The sequence below is a fragment of the Piliocolobus tephrosceles genome, chromosome 21 (genome assembly GCF_002776525.5).
Source record: "Piliocolobus tephrosceles isolate RC106 chromosome 21, ASM277652v3, whole genome shotgun sequence".
In the NCBI taxonomy this organism is placed as follows: Eukaryota; Metazoa; Chordata; class Mammalia; order Primates; family Cercopithecidae; genus Piliocolobus; species Piliocolobus tephrosceles.
This window is the reverse complement of record NC_045454.1, coordinates 46506348-46530758: the sequence shown is the minus strand read 5'-3', so window position 1 is coordinate 46530758 and position 24411 is coordinate 46506348. Positions and strand designations below refer to the sequence as shown.

The following is a 24411-nucleotide window of genomic DNA, read 5'->3' as shown; positions in this document are numbered from 1 at the left end:
AACATTAGCCAGGCGCAGTGGCAGGCGCCTGTAGTCCCAGCTACTCAGGAGGCTGAGGCAGGGAAATGGCTGATCCCGGGAGGCAGAGCTTGCAGTGAGCCGAGATCATGCCACTGCACTCCAGCCAGGGGGACAGAGCAAGACTCCGTCTCAAAAACAACAACAACAACAACAAAAAAAAAAACATTCAGCTTGCGTGACATGGTGCCTAGAGGCTTCGGCAGTCAATGGCACTTTCACCTTAGATGGTGTGAGATGGCCCTTCTAAGGAGGTGCCATTTGAGCTGAGACTTAATGTTCAAGAAGTAGCCAGCCATGGGGGTGTAGGGTGGTGACGGAAAAGGCTGAAGAAAGAGCATTCCAGGCAGGGGGAATAGCCAGTGCAAAGGCCCTGAGGCTGGACCATGCCTGATACATTGGAGGAACAGTGAGGTGGTCTGGGTGGCTGGATTAACGAAGTAACTATTTACCAGATATTTATGACACTAGTGAGAACTATAGGTGGCAAAATTATAGGTACGCTAAAACTTTACATCCATATATGCATTGGAGAAAGAAAAATGCTAATAATGCTAATTGCTGGGGTGTTTATATGATGGGATTATGGGTAGCCTTTTTGTTTGTTTGACCATGTTGGTTCCATAGTTCTATATTGGACCTGAGAAGCCTCTGCCCCCACTTTAAAGATGAGGCAAGAAAGGCCACAAGGGATTTTAAGTAAATAGCCCAAATGTCTAGCAAACAGTGGAGTCAGGGTTTGACTCTGGGACACTTGCTGAATCCTTCGGTTTTCCGAGTTCTGTCATTTGACCCAAGAGGGTCTGCAACCTCCCTACTCCTAAAGCTGCCTGCTAAATTTTGCAACCCCCCTAACTTCAGGCAAGTTAGTTAAGGGCTCTGTGCTTCTGTTTTCACGTAATTCTCCCTGATTAAAAAAACCGTTAGACCTGGGGCTTCACCCAAAAAATCTGTTGAATGATTAACAGCCATCTACTCACCTGGGCTGCCCAAGAGGATGAAGTGGGGGATCCAGGTCCTTATTCGATCTTACCTTGAGAGCATCTGCTTGAGCAAAGTAAGTGAGCGCCCCAATCTTCATGAGTACCCAGATGTCCATCATCTGTGCTGCAATGTGGCTGAGTGGGAGGGAGCTGACCACCGTCTCATGCTTTTCTGTCAGTTTAAAGTCCTTTGCCACTGCTCCTGCCATCCACGTGATCTGTAACATAAGGGACAATCCAAGATGCCTTATACTGACTTATGAAAAAGCAACACACACGCACTCAGCTAGATTGCGGCACAGACGGTGGACATCTGGGTACCCGTAAAGATCGGGGGACTCATATACTTTAGGCTTAAGCAGATGCTGTCAAGGTAAGATCAAGTAAGGACCTGGGGCCCCCACTTCATCCTCTTGGGCAGCCCAGATGAGTAGATGGTTGTGAATCATTTGACAGATTTTTTGGGGGAAGCTCCAAAAATTTCGGGAGAATTCTAGTTACTGACCCCCAGGTGTGATGACAATTCGATGACTTGGTGTTTGTAAAGTATGCAAACAGCGTCTTGGTCATAGTAGGTGCTTTGTAAGTGTTTACTTAATTAATGTGTTTAGCTAAATATATTTACAAGGGCCCTCCAGGCTGGGCATGGTCAGTCACACCTATAATCCTAGCACTTTGGGAGGCTGAGGCGGGAGGTCGCTGGAGGCCAGGAGTTTGAGGCCAAGCTGGAAAACATAGTGAGTTCCCCTCTCTACAAAAAAAAGTTAAAAAAAAAATTACCTGTATGTGGTGGTGTGTGCCTGCAGTCCCAGCTACTCAAGAGGCTGAGATGGGATGATCCCTCGAACCCAGGAGTTTGGGGTTGCAGTGAGCTGTGATCACACCACTGCACTCCAGTCTGGGTGACAGAGTGAGGCCCTGTCTGAAAAATAAATACATAAAAATTTAAAAATAAAATGGTCCTTCTATGAGGGCGAGGCATCTTGGATTGTCCCTTATGTTACAGATCACGTGGATGGCAGGAGCAGTGGCAAAGGACTTTAAACTGACAGAAAAGCATGAGACGGTGGTCAGCTACCTCCCACTCAGCCACATTGCAGCACAGATGTTGGACATCTGGGTACCCATAAAGATTGGGGCGCTCACTTACTTTGCTCAAGCAGATGCTCTCAAGGTAAGATCAAGTAAGAACCTGGGGCTCCCACTTCATCCTCTTGGACAGCCCAGGTGAGTAGATAGTTGTTAATCATTTAACAGATTTTTTGGGTGAGGCCCCAGGTCTAACGGTTCTTCCTCTGCCCTCATCTTAATGCTCTATTTAGAAGCATTAAAAACAAGACCAGGCACAGCGGCTCATGCCTGTATTCCCAGCACTCTGGGAGGCCAAGGCAGACAGATTGCTTGAGCTCAGGAGTTGAGACCAGCCTGAGCAAGATGGCGAAACGCCATCTCTACAGAAACCAATAATAAAAACAGTAAATTTTTCTTAAAAAAAAACACCTGACCAAATAAAACAACTTTTTTTTTTTTTTTTTTAACCAACTGGTTACATTCTCCTAGTTTTTATCTTTATCCAAGTCAGGGCATCCATGTATGGTTATGTAGATTGAACACTGAACAACCCAAGACAAAGATGTACTTGGTATTGAAAGTAAATATGTGTATGTGTGTGTGTGTGTTATTTTTATAAGTCAGTATTCCCAACTCTAAAAAGCTCCAAAAAAACAGGAGCTTTTGGCAGCAAAGTCGAATCTGAATTGATACGATGTTGTTTGTGGTCTTCATTTTATTCCACCTACTGGGATTATGCATATATTTGACTATAGAACTTTTATACCACCTTTTCTTGACTTTAAGTATTATCTTTTGCCTTTCTACTGTGGTGAGGATTTAGCTCCCTTCCTCTCCCATCTCCTCATTTCTCCTTCCCTATTTTCTCAATATAAATTATGCTTAGTTAACTGAGCCAAGTAGTTTATTATATGATAGCATTTCCTGTTTGGTACAACTTTTTGTTTTTCCCAGAATTAATAGTTGCCTTTCTTTTCCAATTTGGTGAAGTTTTTGCATATATGTCCAGTTGCTCCATCTGATCTGTCACATGTTTATCAATATTCTCCAAATGTTCAAATAGTCATTGCATTATTGTTATTATTATTTGAGATGGAATCTTGCTCTGTTGCTCGGGCTGGAGTGCAGTGCCATGATCTCGGCTCACTGCAACCTCTGCCCTCCAGATTCAAGCAATTCTCGTGCCTCAGCCTCCCAAGTAGCTGGAACCACAGGCCTGTGCCACCATGCCTGGCTAATTTTTGTATTTTTAGTAGGGATGGGGGCTTCACAATTTTGGCCAGACTGGTCTCGAACTCCTAAGCTCAGGTGAGCCTTGGCCTCCCAAAGTGCTGGGATTACAGGCATGAGCCACTGCACCCAGCTTCATTCAGCAGTTTAACTACAAAATAAATCTTAAATTTCTAGAAGTGGAATAAAAAAATCCTTACGCTTTGGTTCTCTTACCTTCCCAATCTTTACCTCATTGTTTTCTCTCACATCTAAAAGAATAATTGCATTATTCTTTTCCTCCATCCTTCTGCACTTAGCTGGACTGTTGATTTAGGTTGTCCTAGGCTGGGTACCCTAGAAGCAAAATCTGAGTTGGAGATCTTTGTGATTTATCAATGGGGAGCTCTCAGATGAAAACCAAAAGGAAGTGAGGAGAGAAGGATAGGCTGGGAGAAAAAGCAAGAAAGGACATACATTCAGCTGGATTGTAACTTCAGACTGATCCCATAGGAAGCTCTTGAGGCATGAATGACACCAGAGTTGTTCCACTTTGAGGCAAGGAGGCTGTGCTTTTGTATCCCCAGCTCAGATAGTCATTGGCTGTGGGCTCAGGCACCCATGTGGGATAGGGAGCATAACTTCCCAGTGATTTCTAAGTAAGGGCGGTTTTCTGGAAAAGAGGGAACCGTGGGCCACTAGAGGTGTGATAGGACATCAACAGCATCTTCTACAAGCTGCCATACAGGGATACCCCTTCTCCCCACTCCTGGGTTGGATCCCCTATTTTCTGAAGTCTTTGCCTTTTTTTGGATTATTCCTTGATTTAGCTGGAAATCATTCATTGGTAGGTTTTGCAAAGTAGTTATGTGAGAGAACACTTTGATTTCTTTTTAAAATATTGTTTTCATTTTTTTTTTTTTTTAGAGACAAGGTCATGCTCTGTCACCCAGCCTGGAATGCAGTGGCACGATCATAGCTTACTGCAGCCTTAAAATTCCTGGGCTCAAGGGATCCTCCCATCTCAGCCTCCCCTGTCGCCAGGACTACAGGCATATGCCACCATGCCTGACTAATTTGTTTTCCAGTGATTTCCTACATGTCTGGACTTTGCAAACAGAGCCAGAAAAGAACTCTGACATTTTCCCCAAGCTACAATCTCTGAATTAGTTTCCTGTTAATGCCACAACAAATGAACAGAAACTTAGTGACTTAAAACAACATCTATTTATTTAGAGACAGAGTCTCGTTTTGTGGCAGTGGCGTGATCTCAGCTCACTGCAACCTCCACCTACGAGTTAAGCGATTCTTGTGCCTCAGCCTCCCAAGCTGGGATTACAGGCGTGCACCACCATGCCTAGCTAATTTTTGTATTTTTAATAGAGATGGGATTTCACCATGTTGGCAAGGCTGGTCTTGAACTCCTGACCTGAAGTGATCCACCTGCCTCAGCCTCCCAAAGTGCTGGGATTACAGGCGTGATCAAGTGTGCCTGGCCCATTTATTATCTTACAGTTCTGGTGGTCAGAAGTCTGAAAATGGGTCTCACTGGGCTAAAATCAGTATGTCATCAGGGCTGCATTCATTCTAGAGGTTCTTGGGGAGAATCCATTTCCTTGCCTTTTCCAGCTTCTAGAGGCCACCTATGTTCCTTATCTCAGGGCCCCTTCCTCCATCTTCACAGCCAGCAGTGCAACCTCTTCCCCTCTCCGACTCTGACTCTCCTGCCTCCCTCTTGTAAGGACCCTGTGATGACACTGGGCCACCCAGATCATCCAGGATGATCTCCCATCTCAAGATTCTTAATTTAATCCCATCTACAAAGTCCTTTTTACCATGAAAGATTATACATTCACAGGTCCCAGGGGTTAGAACATGGACATCGTTAGGGGGCCATTATTTTGCCTCCCACACTCTCCATCAAGCAGGCTAAATCTTAGGGCCTTTGTATGTGCTTCTAGAAGGTTCTTGCTCTTGTTCTTTGCAGGACTGACTCTTCTTTGTCACTTAGCTCTCTGCTAAATATTTCCTTGGCCCCTCTCGATCCCTCTCACATGCCCCATGCTCAGTGCCTGAGATGTGTTAGGTCTTTAATACATATTTCCTTTCTTGGCTGAATACATAATACATACACATTTACCTACAGGACCTGAGAAGTTCCCATTTTCCCACATCCTTACCAACTCCTAATATTGTCAGAATGTTTAAAACTTGTCAATCTGAATAGAGACAAAAGTGTCTTAATATTTTCAGAAATTTCCAGACTGTTTTCTAAAGTAAGTGCACCAGGAATGTGATAAGGTTACAGTTTCTCTACATCTTCACTAACGCATGTTATTATTATTTTATTATTTTTATTATTTATTATTTTATTATTTTGCCATTTTTATTATTTTTTATTATTGCCATTTTAATTTGCATTCCCTTGATGATTAATGATAGTGAGCATCTCTTCATGTGTTTACTGACCTTTTACATATCTTCTTTGGAAAAAGAAATCTGTTCAAATAGTTTGCCTATTTACAAATTTGGTTGCTCTTTCTGTGCTAGCATGACTAGTAAAAAGAAAAGTAAAAGCCGGGCGCAGTGGCTCATGCTTGTAATCCCAGCACTTTGGGAGGCCAAGGCAGACAGATTGCTTCAGGTCAAGAGTTCAAGACCAGCCTGGCCAACATGATGAAACTCTGTCTCCTGCCTCTATTAAAAAAAAAAAAACAAATTAGCCAGGTGTGGTGGCGTGCATTTGTAATCCCAGCTACTCAGGAGGCTGAGACAGGAGAAAAGCTTGAACCTGGGAGGCAAAGGCTGCAGTGAGCTGAGATGGTGCCACTGGACTCTAGCCTGGGTGACAGAGGGAGACTCTGTCAAAAAAAAAAAAAAAAAAGGAAAGAAAGAAAGAAAGGAAAGAAAAGGAAAGAAAGGAAAGAAAGGGAAGGAAGGAAGGAAGGAAGGGAGGGAAGGAGGGAGGGAGGGAAGGAAGGAAAGAAAGAAACAAAGAGAGAGAGAGAAAAAAAGAAAGGAAGGAAGGAAGGAAAAGAAAGAGAAAGAGAGGAAGGAAAAGAAGAGAAGAGAAAAGAAAGAAAATTTTAAATGAAAAAAAAAGAACTGGTTGCACATCTAATCTTTTTTTTTTTTTTGAGACAGTCTCTGTCGCCCAGGCTGGAGTGCAGTGGCACGATCTCAGCTCACTACAAGCTCCGCCTCCCAGGTTCACACCATTCTGTTGCCTCAGCCTCCCAAGTAGCTGAGACTACAGGTGCCTGCCACCACGCCCAGCTAATTTTTTTGTATTTTTAGTGGAGATGGGGTTTCACTGTGTTAGCCAGGATGGTCTCGATCTCCTGACCTTGTGATCCACCCGCCTTGGCCTCCCAAAGTGCTGGGATTACAAGCGTGAGCCACTGCACCTGGCCTGCATATCTACTCTTATTGTTGAGTGTTAAGGGTTCTTTATATATTCTGGTTATAAATCCTTTACCAAATTTGTGGTTTGCAAATACTTTCTCCCAGTTCTATGGCTTGTTGTTTCTTCAATAATCTTTCGAAGAGGAAAAAAGTTCAAGTTGGATGAAGTTTGATTTATGTATTTTCTTTTATGCTTTTGGTATCATATCTAGGAAATCTTTGCCTACTCTAAAGTCACAGAGATTTTCTTCTACGTTTTCTTCCAAAAGGCTTTTAGTTTGAGCTCTTACATTTAGGGCTATAATACATTTTGAGGTAATTTTCATGTTTGGTGAGAAATAAGGCTCTAACCCTAAGTTTTATGGAAGTGTTTGTTTTATTTCGTTTTGCATTTGAATAGTCTCCCCTCTCCACTAAATTGCCTTGGCATTTTGTTGAAAATCAATTGATCATAAATGTAAGGTTTTGTTTCTGGATCTTCTATTTTGTTCCACTGATCTGCATTTCTGTCTTTACGCCAAAGCCGCACTGACTTGATCACACTAGCTTGATATCAGGAAGGCTAACTTTTCCTGGTTTGCCTGGGACTTCCCCAGTTTTAAAACAGAAAGTTTCACATTTCAGATATTCCTGCGGTTCTGCAGTAAACCAGGATGGTTGTTCACCCTACTTTAGAATAAATTTTAAAATCAGGTAGTAAGTCCTCCAATTTTGTCTTTCTTTTCCAGAATTGCTTTGGCTATTCTAGGTCCTCTGCATTTCTATATAAATTTTAAAGTCGGCTTGTCAATTTGTATTTAAAAACAAAACAAAACAAAACAAACAAACAAACAAAAACCTGCCTAGATTTTGATAGGGATTGCATTGAACCTATAGGTCTCTTTGGGGGAGAATCTTGCATCCTTTTTTAACAGTTGTACAATATTCCACTGCATGCTTGGACCACAGTTTCTTTAGCCAACCCCTTGTCATTGAACCTGTAAGCTGTTTCCATTCTGTTACAAAACAGTGTGCAAAGAACATCTTGAATGTGTTTCTTTGTGTGTCTGAGTCTTTCCTTCAGCTGAATTCCTTCACCCACAGAAGTGAAGTTGACAGGTTGCATTTAAAATGTTAATAGTACTGTCATGTTACCTTCCAAAAGTATTTTACCAGTTTATGCTTCTCATCAAATCCCTAGAGAGAGTGCAAAAATCTGATTGGCCAACCCAGCCAGTGGATTGTCTCGTTTGGGCTGGGAGCCCTGCATAATCTGATCGGTGAAGGAATGTTCTCTTGGGCAGAGTTGGGTGGATCGGGAGAGATGGACATCCCTGGTGCACGGAAGGCCCCGCTGTGGCTAACCTAGCTTCGTTCCGTACAGGGCACCTTGGTAAATACTCTACAGAAGGTAAAACCTACTGTCTTCATGGGAGTGCCCCAGATTTGGGAGAAGATACATGAGACAGTGAAGAAAAATAGTGCCAAGTCCACAGGCTTGAAGAAGAAGGTGTTCGTGTGGGCAAGAAACGTTGGCTTCAAGGTCAACTCAAAAAAGATGTTGGGGTAGGTGCAGCATCCAGAGGGCTGGGAGGATAGTTGGTGAGGAGGCTCAGCCTTCTCCGCAGGGTCCCATCAGCCCCTTTCCACTTGACGGCATTCTTATTCACAGGAAATATAATACTCCCATGAGCTACCGCGTGGCTAAGACTCTCGTGTTCAGCAAAGTCAAGACGTCCCTTGGCTTGGATCACTGTCACTCTTTCATCAGTGGGGCTGTGCCTCTCAACCAAGAGACTGCCGAGTTCTTTCTAAGCTTGGACATACCTATAGGCGAGTTGTATGGGTTGAGTGAAAGCTCGGGACCCCACACAATATCCAACCAGAATAACTACAGGCTTCTAAGGTAACAGCCCCCGGGGCAGATCCCCGCTCCTCCCATAACATGGGGTCAAGAGGGGGAAGGGGGGTATATAGATGGGCCTCTGGGTTAAGAGGAATCCTGATGTGGTGTCTCCAGAATGATCCTCTTCTCCAGCCTCCAACTCCTAACTCTGCATGACCATGGGAAACCTTGGATGGTCAGAGAGCCCACAGATAAGGGGATGGCTCTCTGAACATTCCATGGTCTTCCCGTTTGTGAGTTCTGCCTCCAAGTTCACCGCCTGTGACCTCAGCACCTTTCATCCCCACGATCCCCCATCTCAAAACACCTCCATGGCCCATTCCTGGCTTTCTCCCAAGCTCAGCTTGCCCTAGGCTGCAAGGTTGAACCCAATGATAAGAAAACTTTAAGAATACCAAATTCAGGTTCAACTCCCCATCTGAGAGCAGTCATAGTCATAGAATCTTCTGATTGTGTCTCTCCCTGACTCCCTCCTTTTAGCATGGGTGAGGTTTGAAAAAAAATATTTTCATATATGTTTATTTTTTAAAATGTATTTGAAAAATCTTTTTAGAGATAGGGTCTCACTTTGTTGTCCGGGCTGGAGTGCAATGGTACAATCATAGATCACTGTAACCTCAAACTTCTGGATTCGAGCATTCCTCCTGCCTCAGCCTCCCAACTAGCTGGGACTATAGGCATAAGCCTCCATGCTTGGCAATTTTGTAAAAAAAAAATTTTTGTAGAGATGGGGTTTTGCTATGTTGCCTAGGCTGGCCTTGAACTCCTGGACTCAAGCAATCCTCAGCCTCCCAAAGCACTGGGATTACAGGCATGAACCACCATGCCCAGCCTTTTTATACACTTAAAAGTCATTTGTACTTCCTTTCCTATGAACTATCTGTCAATATTATCTGCCTGTTTTAAAAATTAGATTATTGGGCCCTTTATTATTGTTTTGTTGGCACTCTTTACATATTAGGAAAATCAGCCCTTTGTCTTTCGTATGAGTTACAAATATTTTATCCCCTGGCTTGTCATTGGTATTCTGATTTTAGTTAAGATGTTTTTTACACTGCAGAAATTTGTGGTCACAAATTTAGATAGTTGAACTTATCAATCTTTTCTTTTGTGGCTTCTGGATTTTCTACATACCTAAAAATGTTTCAGTGGGGGAAACATACGGCAGCTCTTTGTAAATTTTAAATTTCTCAGGTCTGTCTCCACTTTTTCTTTTGCTAACCGGGGGAATACCTACATTTAACCCTGGGACCATTGGCCTTGCTAACAGTTAATCAAAGAGATCTCAGCAACACAAGGAGAAAATATTTCCTTTCCTGCATCCTAAAACTGCCCTGGCCAATGCTATCTCTAGGGGGGGAAAAAAAAAGTAAGAAGAAGAATCCAGATTTCAAATAGTGCTACTCTGTTTTATGAAAGTAACTTTTACCTCTAAAGAGATTGTAGTTGGTTGTCATACTTAAAATTAGCTGTCTGAATCACTGCAGAGAGGTCTACCTATCTGTTTTCTTAAAAATGAGGGGTTTTTGTTCCTATCCTTAAGCCAAAAGCATTTTTTTCTTTGCCGGCATATATGGAGATAAAAAACAAACAAACAAAACAAAACAAAACAAAAACAACAACAAAAAAAACGCCTGAAATGCTGCTGGATTTTCTTTCGTTTTTTGTTTTCGTTTGTTTTATGAGATAGAGTCTTGCTCTGTTGCCCAGGCTGGAGTACAGTGGTGTGATCACTACTCACTGCAGCCTTGACCTTCCCGGGCTCAGGTGATTCTCCCACCTCAGCCTCCCAAGTAGCTGGGACCACAGGTATGCACCACCATGCCCAACTTTTATTTTTTATTATTTTTGTAGAGACGGGTCTCTGTATGTTGCCCAGGTTGGTCTTGAACTCCTGGGCTCAAGCAATACTCCCTCCTCGGCTTTCCAAAGTGTTAGGATTACAGGCGTGAGCCACCGCACCCGGCCACCACTGGGTTTCCGGGTTCACAAAGCCTTTGGGAATCTGACACGCTGGATTAAACACTGCAGCAAACACCTCCTTCTGTGCACTCGGGTGCATATCCAGCCTGCTGTAGTTGAGCAGAGTATTAGGTGCCTAGGCTGAAGATACAGGCAGAGCTGGGTGGCTGACTTTGTCTCATGAGCCTCAGTTTCTCTGCTTCTGTCCCCTGGCAGCTGTGGCAAGATCTTGACTGGGTGCAAGAATATGCTGTTCCAGCAGAACAAGGATGGTATTGGGGAGATCTGCCTCTGGGGTAGGCACATCTTCATGGGCTACCTGGAAAGTGAGACTGAAACTACAGAGGCCATCGATGATGAAGGCTGGCTACACTCTGGGGATCTGGGCCAGCTGGACAGTCTGGGATTCCTCTATGTCACTGGCCGCATCAAAGGTACCAGGGACTGAGTTCTTTGGGAATCTCCTGCAAGCAGGCCCACCCTGAACATTTAAGGGCCCAGCGTACCAGCACAAAGGCCACCCCCAGTTCCTCATCTTCCAAGAGGAGCTGTGCAGAAACACCTCAGTCTGTACAACCCAGCTCTATCCTCCTGTCCAGCAGTTATCCCTTGGTCACTTGGCATCCCATGGTCCACCCTCAGGAGGATGGACCTGCAAAAGACAAGCCTTGAAGCCCGTTTCAGAATAGCACCAGCCCAGAGGAAAACTCAGTAAGAGAAGGATAAAGAAATTCCTCGTGACATCATTTTGGCACCTTGATCCAGCCATACCTGAAGCCAGAGACCTTTTGAACTTTTCAGTTATATTGAGCCAACACTTTTACTTTTTTTAACTCAAACTCATTCAAGCTGGCTCAAATGGGTTTGAGTAAAAAAGTGCCATTTTCTTCCTCTGCATTTTCAGAGGACAATAATCTACAGAGTTGTAAGGATTAAAGAAAGTATAGAACAAGGATAAGCCAACTTTTCCTAAAGAGCGCCCTTTAGCAAATATTTTTGGGTTCACAAAACATGTGTCTCTGTTGCAGCTTCTCAACTCAGTGATTTGTAGCATAAAAACAGCTGTTGACAACACATAAAGATGGGTGTGGCCAGCTGCCAATATGAATGTCATAATTTTTATGTGTCAAAAATATTCTTCTTTTGACGTCCAACAACTTAAAAATGTAAAATTCATTTTTAGCTTTTGGTCATACAAAATTGAATAGTGGCCTGGATTTGGCCACTATGGGCTGTGCACAGTTTGCCAAAACCTGATGGAGAACACTCAGTGCTTTTTTACCCAAACCCATTTAAGATGGCTTTAAATAGGTTTGAGGGAAAAAAAAAAAAAGCAAAACTGTTGACTCAACATAACTGAAAAGGTCAGTTGGCCAAAAGGTTAGCTGGCTTCAGGTATGGCTGGATCTGGGTGCCAAAATGAGGTCATAAGAAATTTTAAAATTCTTTTCTTGAGTTTTCCTCTGTGCTGCTACTATTTTACTTTTGAGAGAGGGTCTTACTCTGTTGGCCAGGCTGGAATGCAGTCTCCAATTATGACTCACTGTGGCCTCGACTTCCCAGGCTCAGGTGATTCTCCCACCTCAGCCTCCTGAGTAACTAGGATTACAGGCGCATGCCACCACACCCCGCTATTTTTTTGCAGAGACCCAGTTTCACCATGTTACCCAGGCTAGTCTAGCACTTGTGGGCTCAAGTGATCTGCCCACCTCAGCCTCCCAAAGTGGCAGGATTATAGGTGTGAGTCACTGCACCTGGCCACTAGTGTTTTTGTTTTGTTTTGCTTTGTTTTTTTGAGATGGTGTTTCACTTTTGTTACCCAGGCTGGAGTGTGGTAGCACAATCTTGGCTCACTGCAACCTCCGCCTCCCAGGTTCAAGTGATTCTCCTGCCTCGGCCTCCCGAGTAGCCGGGATTACAGGCACACACCACCAAACTTGGCTAATTTTTGTATATTTAGTAGAGACGGGGTTTCACCATGTTGGCCAGGCTGGTCTCGAACTCCTGACCTCAGGTGATCCACCCGCCTCAGCCTCCCAAAGTGTTGGGATTACAGGCGTGAGCCACTGTGCCCGGCCGTTGCTATTTTTTTTTTTTCTTTTTGAGATGGAGTCTCATACTGTCGCCCAGCCTGGAGTGCAGTGGCGTGATCTCGGCTCACTGCAACCTCCACCTCCTGGCTTCAAGCGATTCTCCTGCCTCAGCCTCGCAAGTAGTTGGTTTTACAGGCTCACACCACCACACCCAGCTAATTTTTGTATTTTTAGTAGCGACGGGGTTCCACTATGTTGGCCAGGCTGGTCTCAAACTCCCGACCTCATGATCCGCCCACTTCAGCCTCCCAAAGGCTATTCTTAAATAAACTTTGCCATCTGGTAGCAAGAAAGCTACCAACAGTCTAGGCTGACCTCTAACCCTGCAAGGGGACTAGAGTGTATCATTCTCAATGTTTTCAGCATTTTAGGCCTCTCATTGGATCCTCCAGTCAAGATCTGTCTCACTGTAGGGGGTGAAATATGCAGATTGGTCAGAGCTTATCACATGCTCACCCCTGCAGTCCAACCCACTCAAACCACATTAAAAAGTGGAGCATAGTTCTCACTCAGTACTCTTATCCCAAGAGGGCGTTACACACTTACATCCATTTCATGGTCATATTTATTATTACTGCTATTAATGACCACAGTAAAGGTGACTTTGTGAGTCTCTGGGACAAGGGGGAATGAGTTTGAGTGGGTGGGACAGAAAGAGGGAAGCATCTCAGGATGAAAGAACAAGTGACCAGTGGGTCTGGGGCAGGAGGAGACGCTGTTGAAGAATCTGAGAGACTAAGGGAGATTCTTGCAGAGTTTGCCAAAATTAGGGTTACTACGCATGTCCCTGGCGGTAAGACTGGAATTACATTACATTCTGAAGGGGTTACTAAGTGAATAGGAAGCAACAGACAGACAAGGTGTGGCCAAAAAGCCTGCACCATCTTTCATGGAAGACATATTGGAAGAACCTAAAACCAGGGCATGGTGGACCAGGAGATAGGAAATGAATTATTAAGATGCTGTCCAAGTGGAAGTCACAACTTGGACACTTGATAAGAATTAAAAGTGGGTGGGGGAAGAGGGCCAGGTCCTCCTGTGCTTCTGGGGCTTTCTGGGTGAGTGTTGGCCATGCCAGCAGCTGCCCTTCTGATCTCCAAGGGGCTGGGGGTTCCACGTTGTCATGGCTGGACGTGTACCAAGCCAAGCTCTGTTCCAGAAATCCTTATCACTGCTGGTGGTGAAAACGTGCCCCCCATTCCCGTTGAGACCTTGGTTAAGAAGAAGATCCCCATCATCAGTAACGCCATGTTAGTAGGAGATAAACTGAAGTTTCTGAGCATGTTGCTGACGCTGAAGGTAACATGGGTTTGCTGTCATTGGGGGAAGTCTCTGCAGCCGGTCTTACATTCCCTGGCCCCACCCCAGGGTCAAGAGGATGCATCTGTGGGTTCAAGACCCACTTCTTGGTCTGTGGGCCTGGGGAGGGGTGCTGGTCAAGGAGTATGTGTGGTGACAGAAGTGTCCGGGGGCAGTGTGAGATGAATCAGATGAGCGGAGAACCTCTGGACAAGCTGAACTTGGAGGCCATCAACTTCTGCCGGGGTCTGGGCAGCCAGGCATCCACCGTGACTGAGATTGTGAAGCAGCAAGACCCCCTGGTCTACAAGGCCATCCAGCAAGGCATCAATGCCGTGAACCAGGAAGCCATGAACAATGCCCAGAAGATTCAAAAGTGGGTCATCTTGGAGAAGGACTTTTCCATCTATGGTGGAGAGCTAGGTGAGTGGCCATGACATTTGGAGGCTGGTCCCTTGTTAGCATCTGGGACTGTGTGGGCTCTGAAGAGACAGGTCCTTTTCTGAAGGTCAGAGGGTCTGTGAGACCAGCCAGGGACCAGGAGAGGGATGCTGCCACCTCTAGCTAACTGGTCCCCAGCTCCTCATCTTGGAAATAAAATCCAAACTCCTTACTATAGCTCTATACAATCTCTCTCCTGCTGACCTTTCATTCACTCTGCACCAACTCTATGGGCTTTCTTGATGTTCCTGCAGCTCTCTGGGCTTTGTCCAACTATAGGGCCTTTGCACTTACCAGTCTGCCTCCCTGGCAATACCCTTTCCCCTCAATTCCTTGCCTGGATGGCTCCTTCTCATTGTCCAGGTCTCAACCTACAGGCCTCTTCCTCCTTAGAGCAGCCTTGTTACAGGACCACCAGGTTTGTATGCCCACTGCACACTAATATACCAATACACTGAGATAGCAGGGGATGCAGCAAAGACAGAGTTTAATTATGGCCAGGCACAGTGACTCACGCATGTAATCCCAACACTTTAGGAGGCTGAGGTGGGCAGACTGCTTGAGCCCAGGAGTTTGAGACCAACCTGGGCAACATGGTGAAATCCTATTTCTACAAAAAATACAAAAATTAGCTGGATATGGTGGCATGTGCCCAGCTACTCAGGAGGCTGAGAGGATCGCTTGAGCCCAGGGAGGTCAAGGCTGCAGTGAGCCACGATCATGCCACTGCACTCCAGCCTAGGCAATGGAGACCCTGTCTCAAAAACAAAAAACAAACAACAAAAATAAAAATAAAAAAGGAAATCAAATTCCCTTGCAGGGAAGCCAACTGAGATGGAAGGAATCCTCAAATCTCTTTGAGGAATTCTGGACTGGGGTTTTAAGGGGATCCTTGGGGGTGAAGGGCTGGAAAATTAGAGTCATTGATTGGTTGGGGTAAGGGGGATGAAATCATCTGGATGTGGAAGCTGCATTCTTTGGTAAGTCAGCTCCTGTGGGGTCCTTCAGATCAGTGGGCATCAGTAGTTTCACTGGTATGCAGGACTTGAAAAGATATCTCAAATGGAAAACTTAACCTTTCACAATGCTTAATATGTTATCTGTAGAGGAGTTAAGGGGAACTATATCTTGTGACTGGGTTTTTTTTGTTATTCTGGGGCAATAGGCAAACAGCTAGCTATGAGGAAGGGATCAGAGAGCAAACTGACCTAATGATGAATGTTGAGTGTGTTGTAAGTGTGGCTGATTTTAGTTTCTCCCCCTCCCTTCTTCTCTGATTAATATTATAAAGTTTTTAGGGATGATTTCAGCCTTCTCTGACCATGCTGGCTAAAGTGGCTTGCCATTGTCCTTAATATTTCACCCTGTAGCTCACTGTCACCCCCATTATACCACCTTGTCTTCTCTAAAGCATCAGAACATGAAATTATTCTCTGTATGAGTTGTATTTTTGCCTCTCTTCCCCCATGAGGGAAGGGCTCACTCCAGAGTGGGGATACTGGATTCTACCAATGTACTTTCATTTGGGAGTTTGCTGTCAGTGCTCGGCTGTAATCTGACGGTGTGGATGGAAGAGTCAGAGCAAGCATGTGGCATTGAACAACCTGGGTTGAAATCCTGTCCCCTCTACACAGGGAAGTGACTTGTCCCACTGAGACTTGTTTTTTGTTTGTTTGTTTTGAGACAGAGTCTCGCTGTGTTACCCAGGTTGGAGTAAAATGGCATGATCACGACTTGCCGCTGCAGCCTTGAAATCCCAGGCTCAAGCAATCCTCCCACCTCAGCCTCCTGAGTAGCTGGGACGAGTGTGCGCCATCATGTGTGGCTATTTTCTTTTTGTTTCGTAGAGTTGGTGTTTTGCCATGTTGTCCAGGCTGGTGGTCTTCTCAACTATAAGTTGAAAAACACAGTCCTTGTGGGGTTGCTTGAGACACGCAGAGAGGTCATCAATGCCCCTCGTGACTCAGAGGCTTTCAATGAAAGTCCTGGGCTGAGGGAGCAGATAACTCCCAGTTTGAGTCTTGATTCTGCCATGTACTTGCTGGCTGACCTCAGAGGAACTGGTCCTCTCTATGTCCCAGTTTCCTCACCTGTAAAATGGGGATAGGGGCATGGTTTGAGATGATGATATCTCTCCTCCATTGGGTACACAGTCCACATCAGGCACAGAATGCAGCGTGCTCTTCACCTTCTACCTCACAGATTCCTCACCACAGCTGAAGGACCACATGGAAGTTTTATCATCCCCATACAGATGGCAAAAGTTACACACCCTGAAAGTCAATGGCACAGCCAGCCACCCAGCTTAGCCCGAGGCATGGGACTCTGTTGCCTGGTCATGCATGGGTGTATGGAATTTTCTTTTATCTCCATAACTCAATTGATTTCTCCTTTCTCAATAGGTCCAATGATGAAACTTAAGAGACATTTTGTAGCCCAGAAATACAAAAAACAAATTCATCACATGTACCATGACTGCTTTGATGGAGCTGCTGTCAGCTATTCTGATGGTAAGATTCAGTTGGTTGGCTTTGCTTGGCTATGCATTCAGAGTCCAAGAGAGGGCTCCACTGTGTGGCAGGCAGATCTGTGACTGGAATTGCAGAACACACAGACACAGACACACTGACACACACACACACACAGTTGCAGTGGGTTCTGAGCAGCAGGCTTCAACTCATGCTGTCTCTACTCTACCAGGGTCATGGTAGGGTATGTAAACTCCTTCAGCTGGCCACAAATGTTGTGAGCTGTGCTTCCTGCCTTTTCTATTTGTTTCTAGAAAGTAGGAGGCAATAAATCCCAAATGTCTCTTTGGGTCTTATTTGGAGAAGGCCTTTTGTCAGAAACTTTAGTGGAGAAAGTTCTACTTGCTAGGAATCCAAGGAATGAGGTGTGTTGGCCCATTACACGGATTAATAAGGGATGGAGGCTTGAACTTCCACTACCCACCATTTCTCCTCTCCTCTCCCCAAGGCATGTGCAGAGGGAGCCTCCATGACACCATGAATCACTGATAGTTTTGTTTGTTTGTTTGTTTTCTTCCCTAGATGTACAATGCAGGCAGAAAGTAGAATGCATCTTCAATTGTCCTATAGGCTGCCTGTAACCTTCTCCTGGGCAAATTGTTCTAATGCCACCAGCCAACCCATGTTTTAGTTTGCTGGGGCTACATAACAAAGTACCACAGACTGGAGGGCTTAAACAACATAAATGTATTGTCTCACAGATCTGCAGGCTAAAAGTGTGAGATTGAGAGGCTGGTTGGCTTGGTTCCTTCTGAGGGCTGTGAGGGGAGGATCTATTCCAGACCTCTCTCCTTGGCTTGCTGATGGCTGTCTTCTCTCTATGTCTTCACATCATCTTCCCTGTGGGTGTCTCTGTGTTCAAATTTCCCTTTTATAAGGACAGGTTAATAAGATTAGGGCCCACCCTAATGACCTAATTTTAACTTCTATAATGATCCTGTTTCCAAAGAAGTTACATCCTGAGGTACTAAAGGTTAGGACTTCAACATGTGAACTGTGGAGGGGTACAACTCAGCCTGTGACTCATCACATCCATTGTCCTTTGTTCAATGTTAACTGGTTTAACCCTTCTGCACCTTCATGTGTCGATGTCTTGTGGGTGGGCCCAGCAGTTCAACGTACCACATTCATAATTCTTCATCTTTCGTGAGATTTCCAATTTCACTTTCCAGTTGGATGAGAAACCATTGGACATTGATGTGTGAGTGAGAGATGGACCCTCTTACACCAGTGCTGTCCAATATGGCAGCCACTGGCCACAATGTGGCCTGTCCAAACCAAGATGTGCTGTAATACATAAAACACACACTGAGCTTCAAAAGCTCAGCACAAAATATATATATATATATATATATATATATATATAAAATATCAGTATTTTAAAATTTTGATTACATGTTAAGATGATATTCTGGAATACTGGGTTACATAAAATATTTATTATTAAAAGTACTTTTACCAGTTTTAAATTTTTATTTACTTTTTAGAGACAGGATCTTGCTCTGTTGCTCAGGCTGGAGTGCAGTGGTGCATTCATACCCAATGTTTTAAATGTTTTTGTGGGGATAAGGTCTTTCTATGTTGCCCAGGTTGGTCGCAAACTCCAGGCCTCAGGCGACCCTCCTGCTTCAGCATCACAAAGTGCTGTGATTACACGTGTGAGCCATTGCGCCTGGCCAAGTTCTTTTTTAAAAAATGTGGCTGCTAGGAGAAAGGCGTGAACCCAGGAGGTGGAGCTTCCAGTGAGCTGAGATTGCGTCACTGTACTCCAGCCTGGGAGACAGAGCGAGACTCTGTCTCAAAAAATATAAATAAATAAGAATTTTTTAAAAGTAGCTGCTATATATTATTAAATTGCATAGGTGGCTCCAGTAATGTTTCTTTTGGATAGTGCCACTCTAAAGTTCATTGCGGGGAGATTTTGGGTGATGGCCAATTTATAAATGGATCAATTCGCTGGGGAGTATTTTCATCATATGGTGACTGTGGGATCTTGGAGACTGAATGTACATACTACAAGAATCCCCAAGTGATAACTTGTATTTCTCCTCTTTGCTGCCTTCAGCAGGAAGACCTCATTGCAATAAGTGAAATGCTGCTCTGGGTAGAAGCTCTTCCTGCTGTTTTTAAGGAGTCACATTCCTCATTAGTCAGTTTCTTGATTGTTCGTCTGTTGAAGAGGTGCTCCCTAGAAGAACCTGCCATACGTTTCAAAGCACTAAAATCATCGTAGATCTTTCTATGGACCTTCAAGTCATGACCCCAGGGAAGCCTCACTGGGAAGTCTACCAAGAGCTGCCTGATTTGGAAGAAAGATCTGAACTTGTGGGTTCCCATTTGATTTTTTTTTCTCCTCAGGGGACTTAAAGAGACATCAGAAAGAAAAAGCCTTCACAGATTTGAAGAACTGGGCCCCCAGATGAACTCACCTGCCTGGAAGCAACCGGGAAACCCTTCCAATAAGTTCTGATAATATAGCACTTCAGGGCCCCACGTCTTGATTTTTGGCTTGACACAAATACTTCGTCCTTTATTTAGTGTGATGGGGAGGGGCTTGGCCTCTGAAATCGGTTCTGGGTTCAGACTGTGACCAGCTGTGATTTCAACTGTCTGAGGCTCGGAGATTTTAAATCTGGAAAGTAGATCCCCATCTCAGAGGGTGGCCACGGAAGTTCATGGAGATGATGTACGGGGAATGCAGTGTCTGACTCCAGAAAGTCCTCGGTATGAGTTAATGGTTATCATCAACACAGTCAGTCTTGGTTAACTCAAGAGTCAAGGTATGACTCTTGACTAATTCCATCATTAGGGAGAAGTTTTGCTGTTGTAGTAAAATTCAATAATAACAACTGAAAGAAGATAGTTTATTCCTCTCCCATCCGACAGTCCGTTATAAGCAGACCAGAGCTGAAACGGCATATTCACACTGTGTCCCTGAAATATTAGTAGGGAGAGTGGGAGAGGGAACATCTCCCAGGCTGGAGAGAAACAGCATATCAGGAGCAACAAAACTCCCAATGTCTCTTAAGGTTCTAGATACTGATCAGAGCCAGGCCAGAGACCCTTTTGAGTTCCATTTTTGAAATACACCAGAAATTTAAAATGGCATTCTCCTTGCCAAAAAAAAAAATTAATGTAATGCAGATAAGGCTAATGTCAAATTTGAGTGCTGTATTAGGCCATTCTTTTTTGTTGTTGTTGTTGTTGTTTTGAGACAGAGTCTCACTCTGCCACCCAGGCTGGAGTGCAATGGCTGGATCTCAGCTCACTGCAAGCCCCGCCTCCTGGGTTCACGCCATTCTCCTGCCTCAGCCTCCCGAGTAGCTGGGACTACAGGTGCCCGCCACGTCACCTGGCTAGTTTTTTGTATTTTTTAGTAGAGACGGGGTTTCACCGTGTTAGCCAGGATGGTCTCGATCTCCTGACCTCGTGATCCGCCCGTCTCGGCCTCCCAAAGTGCTGGGATTACAGGCTTGAGCCACCGCGCCCGGCCTATTAGGCCATTCTTGCACTGCTATAAAGAAATACCTGAGATTGGGGTCATTTATAAAGAAAAGAGGCTTAATTAATTAGCTCATGGTTCTACAGGCTTTACAGAAAGTATGGCGCTGGTGCCTGTTCAGCTTCTGGTGAAGCCTCAGGGAGCTCACAATCATGGCAGAGGGCAACAGGGGAGCAGGCATGTCTCATGGTGAAAGCAGGAGCAAGCCAGAGGGAGTGCCACACATTTTTAAATGACCAGATCTTTCCAGAACGCACTATCGTGAAGACCGCCCCAAGCCATGAGGTATCTAGCCCCCGCCATGATCCAAACACCTCCACCAGGCCCCACCTCCAGCACTGGGGATTACAGTGCAACATGAGATTTGGGCGGGGACAAATATCCAAACCACATCAATGGCCCTCCTCAACTATTTGGTGGGCTTTTACTTTTTAATAAGTTAGTACAGTTGGTCCTCATTATTTGCCGATTCCGTATTTGCAAATTCACCTCACCGCTAAAATTTGCTTGTAAACCCCAAATCAATATTTATAGCACTTTAGAAGTCATTCCAGGACATAGACAGGAGTGAAAAATTTGAGTGGCCGACTGTACATTCCCATCTGAGGTTGAACAAGGCGATGCTCTGGCTTCTTGTTTCAGCTCTCACACTGTAAACAGTACCCTTTCTGAGGTATATCTCACGCCACATTTTCTGCATTTTCGTGTTTCTGTTAGTAAACCTTTTTGAGTTTTTTTAAAAATAGAGCCAGGGCCTCGCTCTGTCACCCAGGCTGGCGTGCACTGGTGTGATCTCAGCTCACTGTAACTTCAAATTCCTGGGCTCGAGGGATCCTCTCCTGTCTTGGCCTCCTAAAGCACTGGGGTTACAGGTATGAGCCACTGAACTCAGCCAAACCCTTCTGATTTTATCCATGACTATACTGTACAATTTTGGGTCAATATAATTCTGTTTTATAGCTTGTTTCTACTGTTCATGTGATCTCCCCACTTTTAGGTTTTCTAGGTAGTTAACGTTGGTATATGGAAAAGCTGTTGATTTTTGTATGTTAATATTATATTTAGACACCTCACTGCTAACCTATTTCTCAAAATGTGTAAGCTTTTTACAGAGATGTGCATATCTTTTGCAAATATTTTTTCACTTCCTTTTCAATACTGATTCCTCCTCAAGGAAATACAAATGGTTGATTATGTCAAGTGAGGGACGCTCAAATACAGGAGAGGAAGGTATGTGTTTTTTTTTGTTTTGTTTTTTTTTTTTGAGACGGAGTCTCACTCTGTCTCCCAGGCTGGACTGCAGTGGCCGGATCTCAGCTCACTGCAAGCTCCGCCTCCCGGGTTTACCCCATTCTCCTGCCTCAGCCTCCCGAGTAGCTGGGACTACAGGCGCCACCACCTCGCCCGGCTAGTTTTTTGTATTTTTTAGTAGAGACGGGGTTTCACTGTGTTAGCCAGAATGGTCTCGATCTCCTGACCTCGTGATCCTCCCGTCTCGGCCTCCCGTGTTTTCTATAATGATTCTCACCCTGGTCTCACTGTTCTCTTAAAGATCTCTCAATGTTTTTTGAGAAATGACAAGAATCTACTATCATCAGGAAGGCTTTTAAAATTTAACTGTGATAAAATGTACGTAACATAAAATGTGTCGTTTTAACCCTTTGTTATTACACAGTTCAGTGGCATTAAGCACGTTCACATCGTAGTACAACCATCAACACGACGCATTTCTAGAAGTTGCATCTTTTCAAACTGAAACTTTAGATCCATCAAACAATTCCCCATTTCCCCTTCCCCTGAAAGCTATCATTCTACTTTCTGTCTCTTGAATTTTACTACTTTAAGCACTTTAAAAGTAAAATTGTCAGCCGGGCGCGGTGGTTCATGCCCGTAATCCCAGCACTCTGGGAGGCCGAGGAGGGTGGATCACGAGGTCAGGAGTTCGAGACCAGCCTGGCCAATATGGTGAAACCCCCGTCTCTACTAAAAATACAAAAATTAGCCGGACGTGGTGGCGTGCACCTGTAGTCCCAGCTGCTCAGGAGGCTGAGGCAGAAGAATCACTTGAACCCAGGAGGCGGAGGTTGCAGTGAGCTGAGATCATGCCACTGCACTCTGGCCTAGGCGACAGAGCGAGACACTATCTCAAAAAAAAACAAAAACAAAAAAAGTGATATTGTAAGAATATTTGCCATTTTCTGGCTGGCTTATTTAACTGAGGATAATGTCTTTAAGGGTCATCCTTTAAAAAAGCTTTTTCAATTTTTTAACAATGTTTTAAAAATAGAGACAGGGTCTCCCTATGTTGCCCAGGTTTGTCTTGAACTCCTGGCCTCAACTGATCCTCCCAGCTTGGCCCCTCAAAATGTTGGGATTACAGGTGTGAGACACCACACCTGGTCTCATCCATGTTTAGCACGTGTTAAAATTTTTCAGGCTGAGTAATATTTCATCATATATGTACACGTGTGTGTGTGTACACATATATACGTGGATAAATTTAATTTATCCATTCGTCCATCAATAGACGCTTGGGTTACTTCCCCCTTTAGGCTCTTGTGAATCATACTGCTATGTATATGAGTCCATGGCATGGTTCAGGGTCCATGGCAGAAACGCATTCAATGCCCAGAAAAGAAACCATGGGTGTATAAATACCTCTTCACACCTCTGCTTTGAATTATGCTTGGTGGGCAAATGAATTCATAAACCCCCAGGCACAGTGACTCAAAGTCCTTCTCTAACTCAGCCTCTGGGAGCCCAGAGCTCTGTTTCCTTGACCTCCATGATGCCCGCACCTTATTTACTTCCTCAATCTCACCACTCTTCTTCCAGCTCCCTTGTGAACTGTCTCACTCAAAGCCAACCGTGTAGAGCAGGACTCTGGAGTCCCTCCCGCTGCCAGACATGCCCCTGGCTCCTCCCTGGGGACTGTCACCTTGCAGACCACTGGCCTGTCAGAGCAGTGAAGGGCCTTCTTGGGTAGACCCTCCCTGCCCTCTAAAACTGGTCTCTACAAAGAGGCAATAGGCCATGTCCCCATCGTGGCTCTGGGCCACGGGATCCACAGTGATGTCACCAGGCTGGCCATGGACAGGAACATTCTGGATGTCTGGTCTAGAGACCACTGTCCCCCTGCGGCTAGAACGGGGGGAGTGACCAAGATGATAAAAAGGTAGAGTCCAGAGGGGGGCGTACAGTGGCTCACGCCTGTAATCCCAGCACTTTGGGAGGCCGAGGCAGGTGGATCATGAGGTCAGGAGGTTGAGACCATCCTGGCTAACATGGTGAAACCCTGTCTCTACTAAAAACACAAAAAATTAGCTGGGCCTGGTGGTGTGCACCTGTAGTCCCAGCTACTCGGGAGGCTGAGGCAGGAGAATGGCGTGAACCCAGGAGGTGGAGCTTGCAGTGAGCCGAGATTGTGCTACTGTACTCCAGCCTGGACCACAGCACGAGACTCTGCCTCAAAAAAAAAAAAAAAGGTAGAGCCCAGAGTGGGCACTGCCTTCCCAATGACAGAGGGAAGGCATGAAATACGTTGTGGACGCGAGGGAGGGACTGGGAGCCCACATGTCAGCTCCTCCCGGGGATGAACTAGGCTGCACACCAGGTGGGGAATGGGTGTGGTAGATTCATTTCCTTCTATGCTCCTCTTCACGCCAGCCCCCAACCACCTTCATCACGTTTTTCCCTCTTTTTTTTCACTTTTCTTTTTTTTGGAGACAGAGTCTCCCTCTGTTCTCCAGGCTGGAGTGCAGAGGGGCGATCTCAGTTCACTGCAACCTCCACCCCCCAGGCTCAAATGATTCTCCTGCCTCAGCCTCCCCAGTAGCTGGGATTACAGGTGCCTGACACCATGCCTGGCTAATTTTTGTATTTCTGTAGAGATGGGGTTTCACCATGTTGGCCAGGCCTCAAGTGGTCCGCCCACCTTGGCCTCCCAAAGTGCTGGGATTTACAGGCATGAGCCACTGCACCCAGTCTGTTACCTCTTTTTTTTTTTTTTTTTTTT

At 45.1% G+C, this 24411-nt stretch overlaps 1 protein-coding gene across 1 annotated transcript in view; it reads left to right on the top strand.

The window, feature by feature from the left end:
- ACSBG2 (acyl-CoA synthetase bubblegum family member 2) overlaps positions 1 to 24411 on the top strand; it is an 85248-nt gene that overhangs the window by 49599 nt on the left and 11238 nt on the right. The window contains exons 6-12 of the mRNA XM_031934727.1: positions 2008 to 2175; positions 8050 to 8231; positions 8338 to 8571; positions 10750 to 10967; positions 13786 to 13925; positions 14102 to 14348; positions 16769 to 16886. Coding sequence (XP_031790587.1) covers positions 2008 to 2175; positions 8050 to 8231; positions 8338 to 8571; positions 10750 to 10967; positions 13786 to 13925; positions 14102 to 14348; positions 16769 to 16886 — 1307 coding nt within the window. The remainder of the gene's footprint in view (positions 1 to 2007; positions 2176 to 8049; positions 8232 to 8337; positions 8572 to 10749; positions 10968 to 13785; positions 13926 to 14101; positions 14349 to 16768; positions 16887 to 24411) is intronic.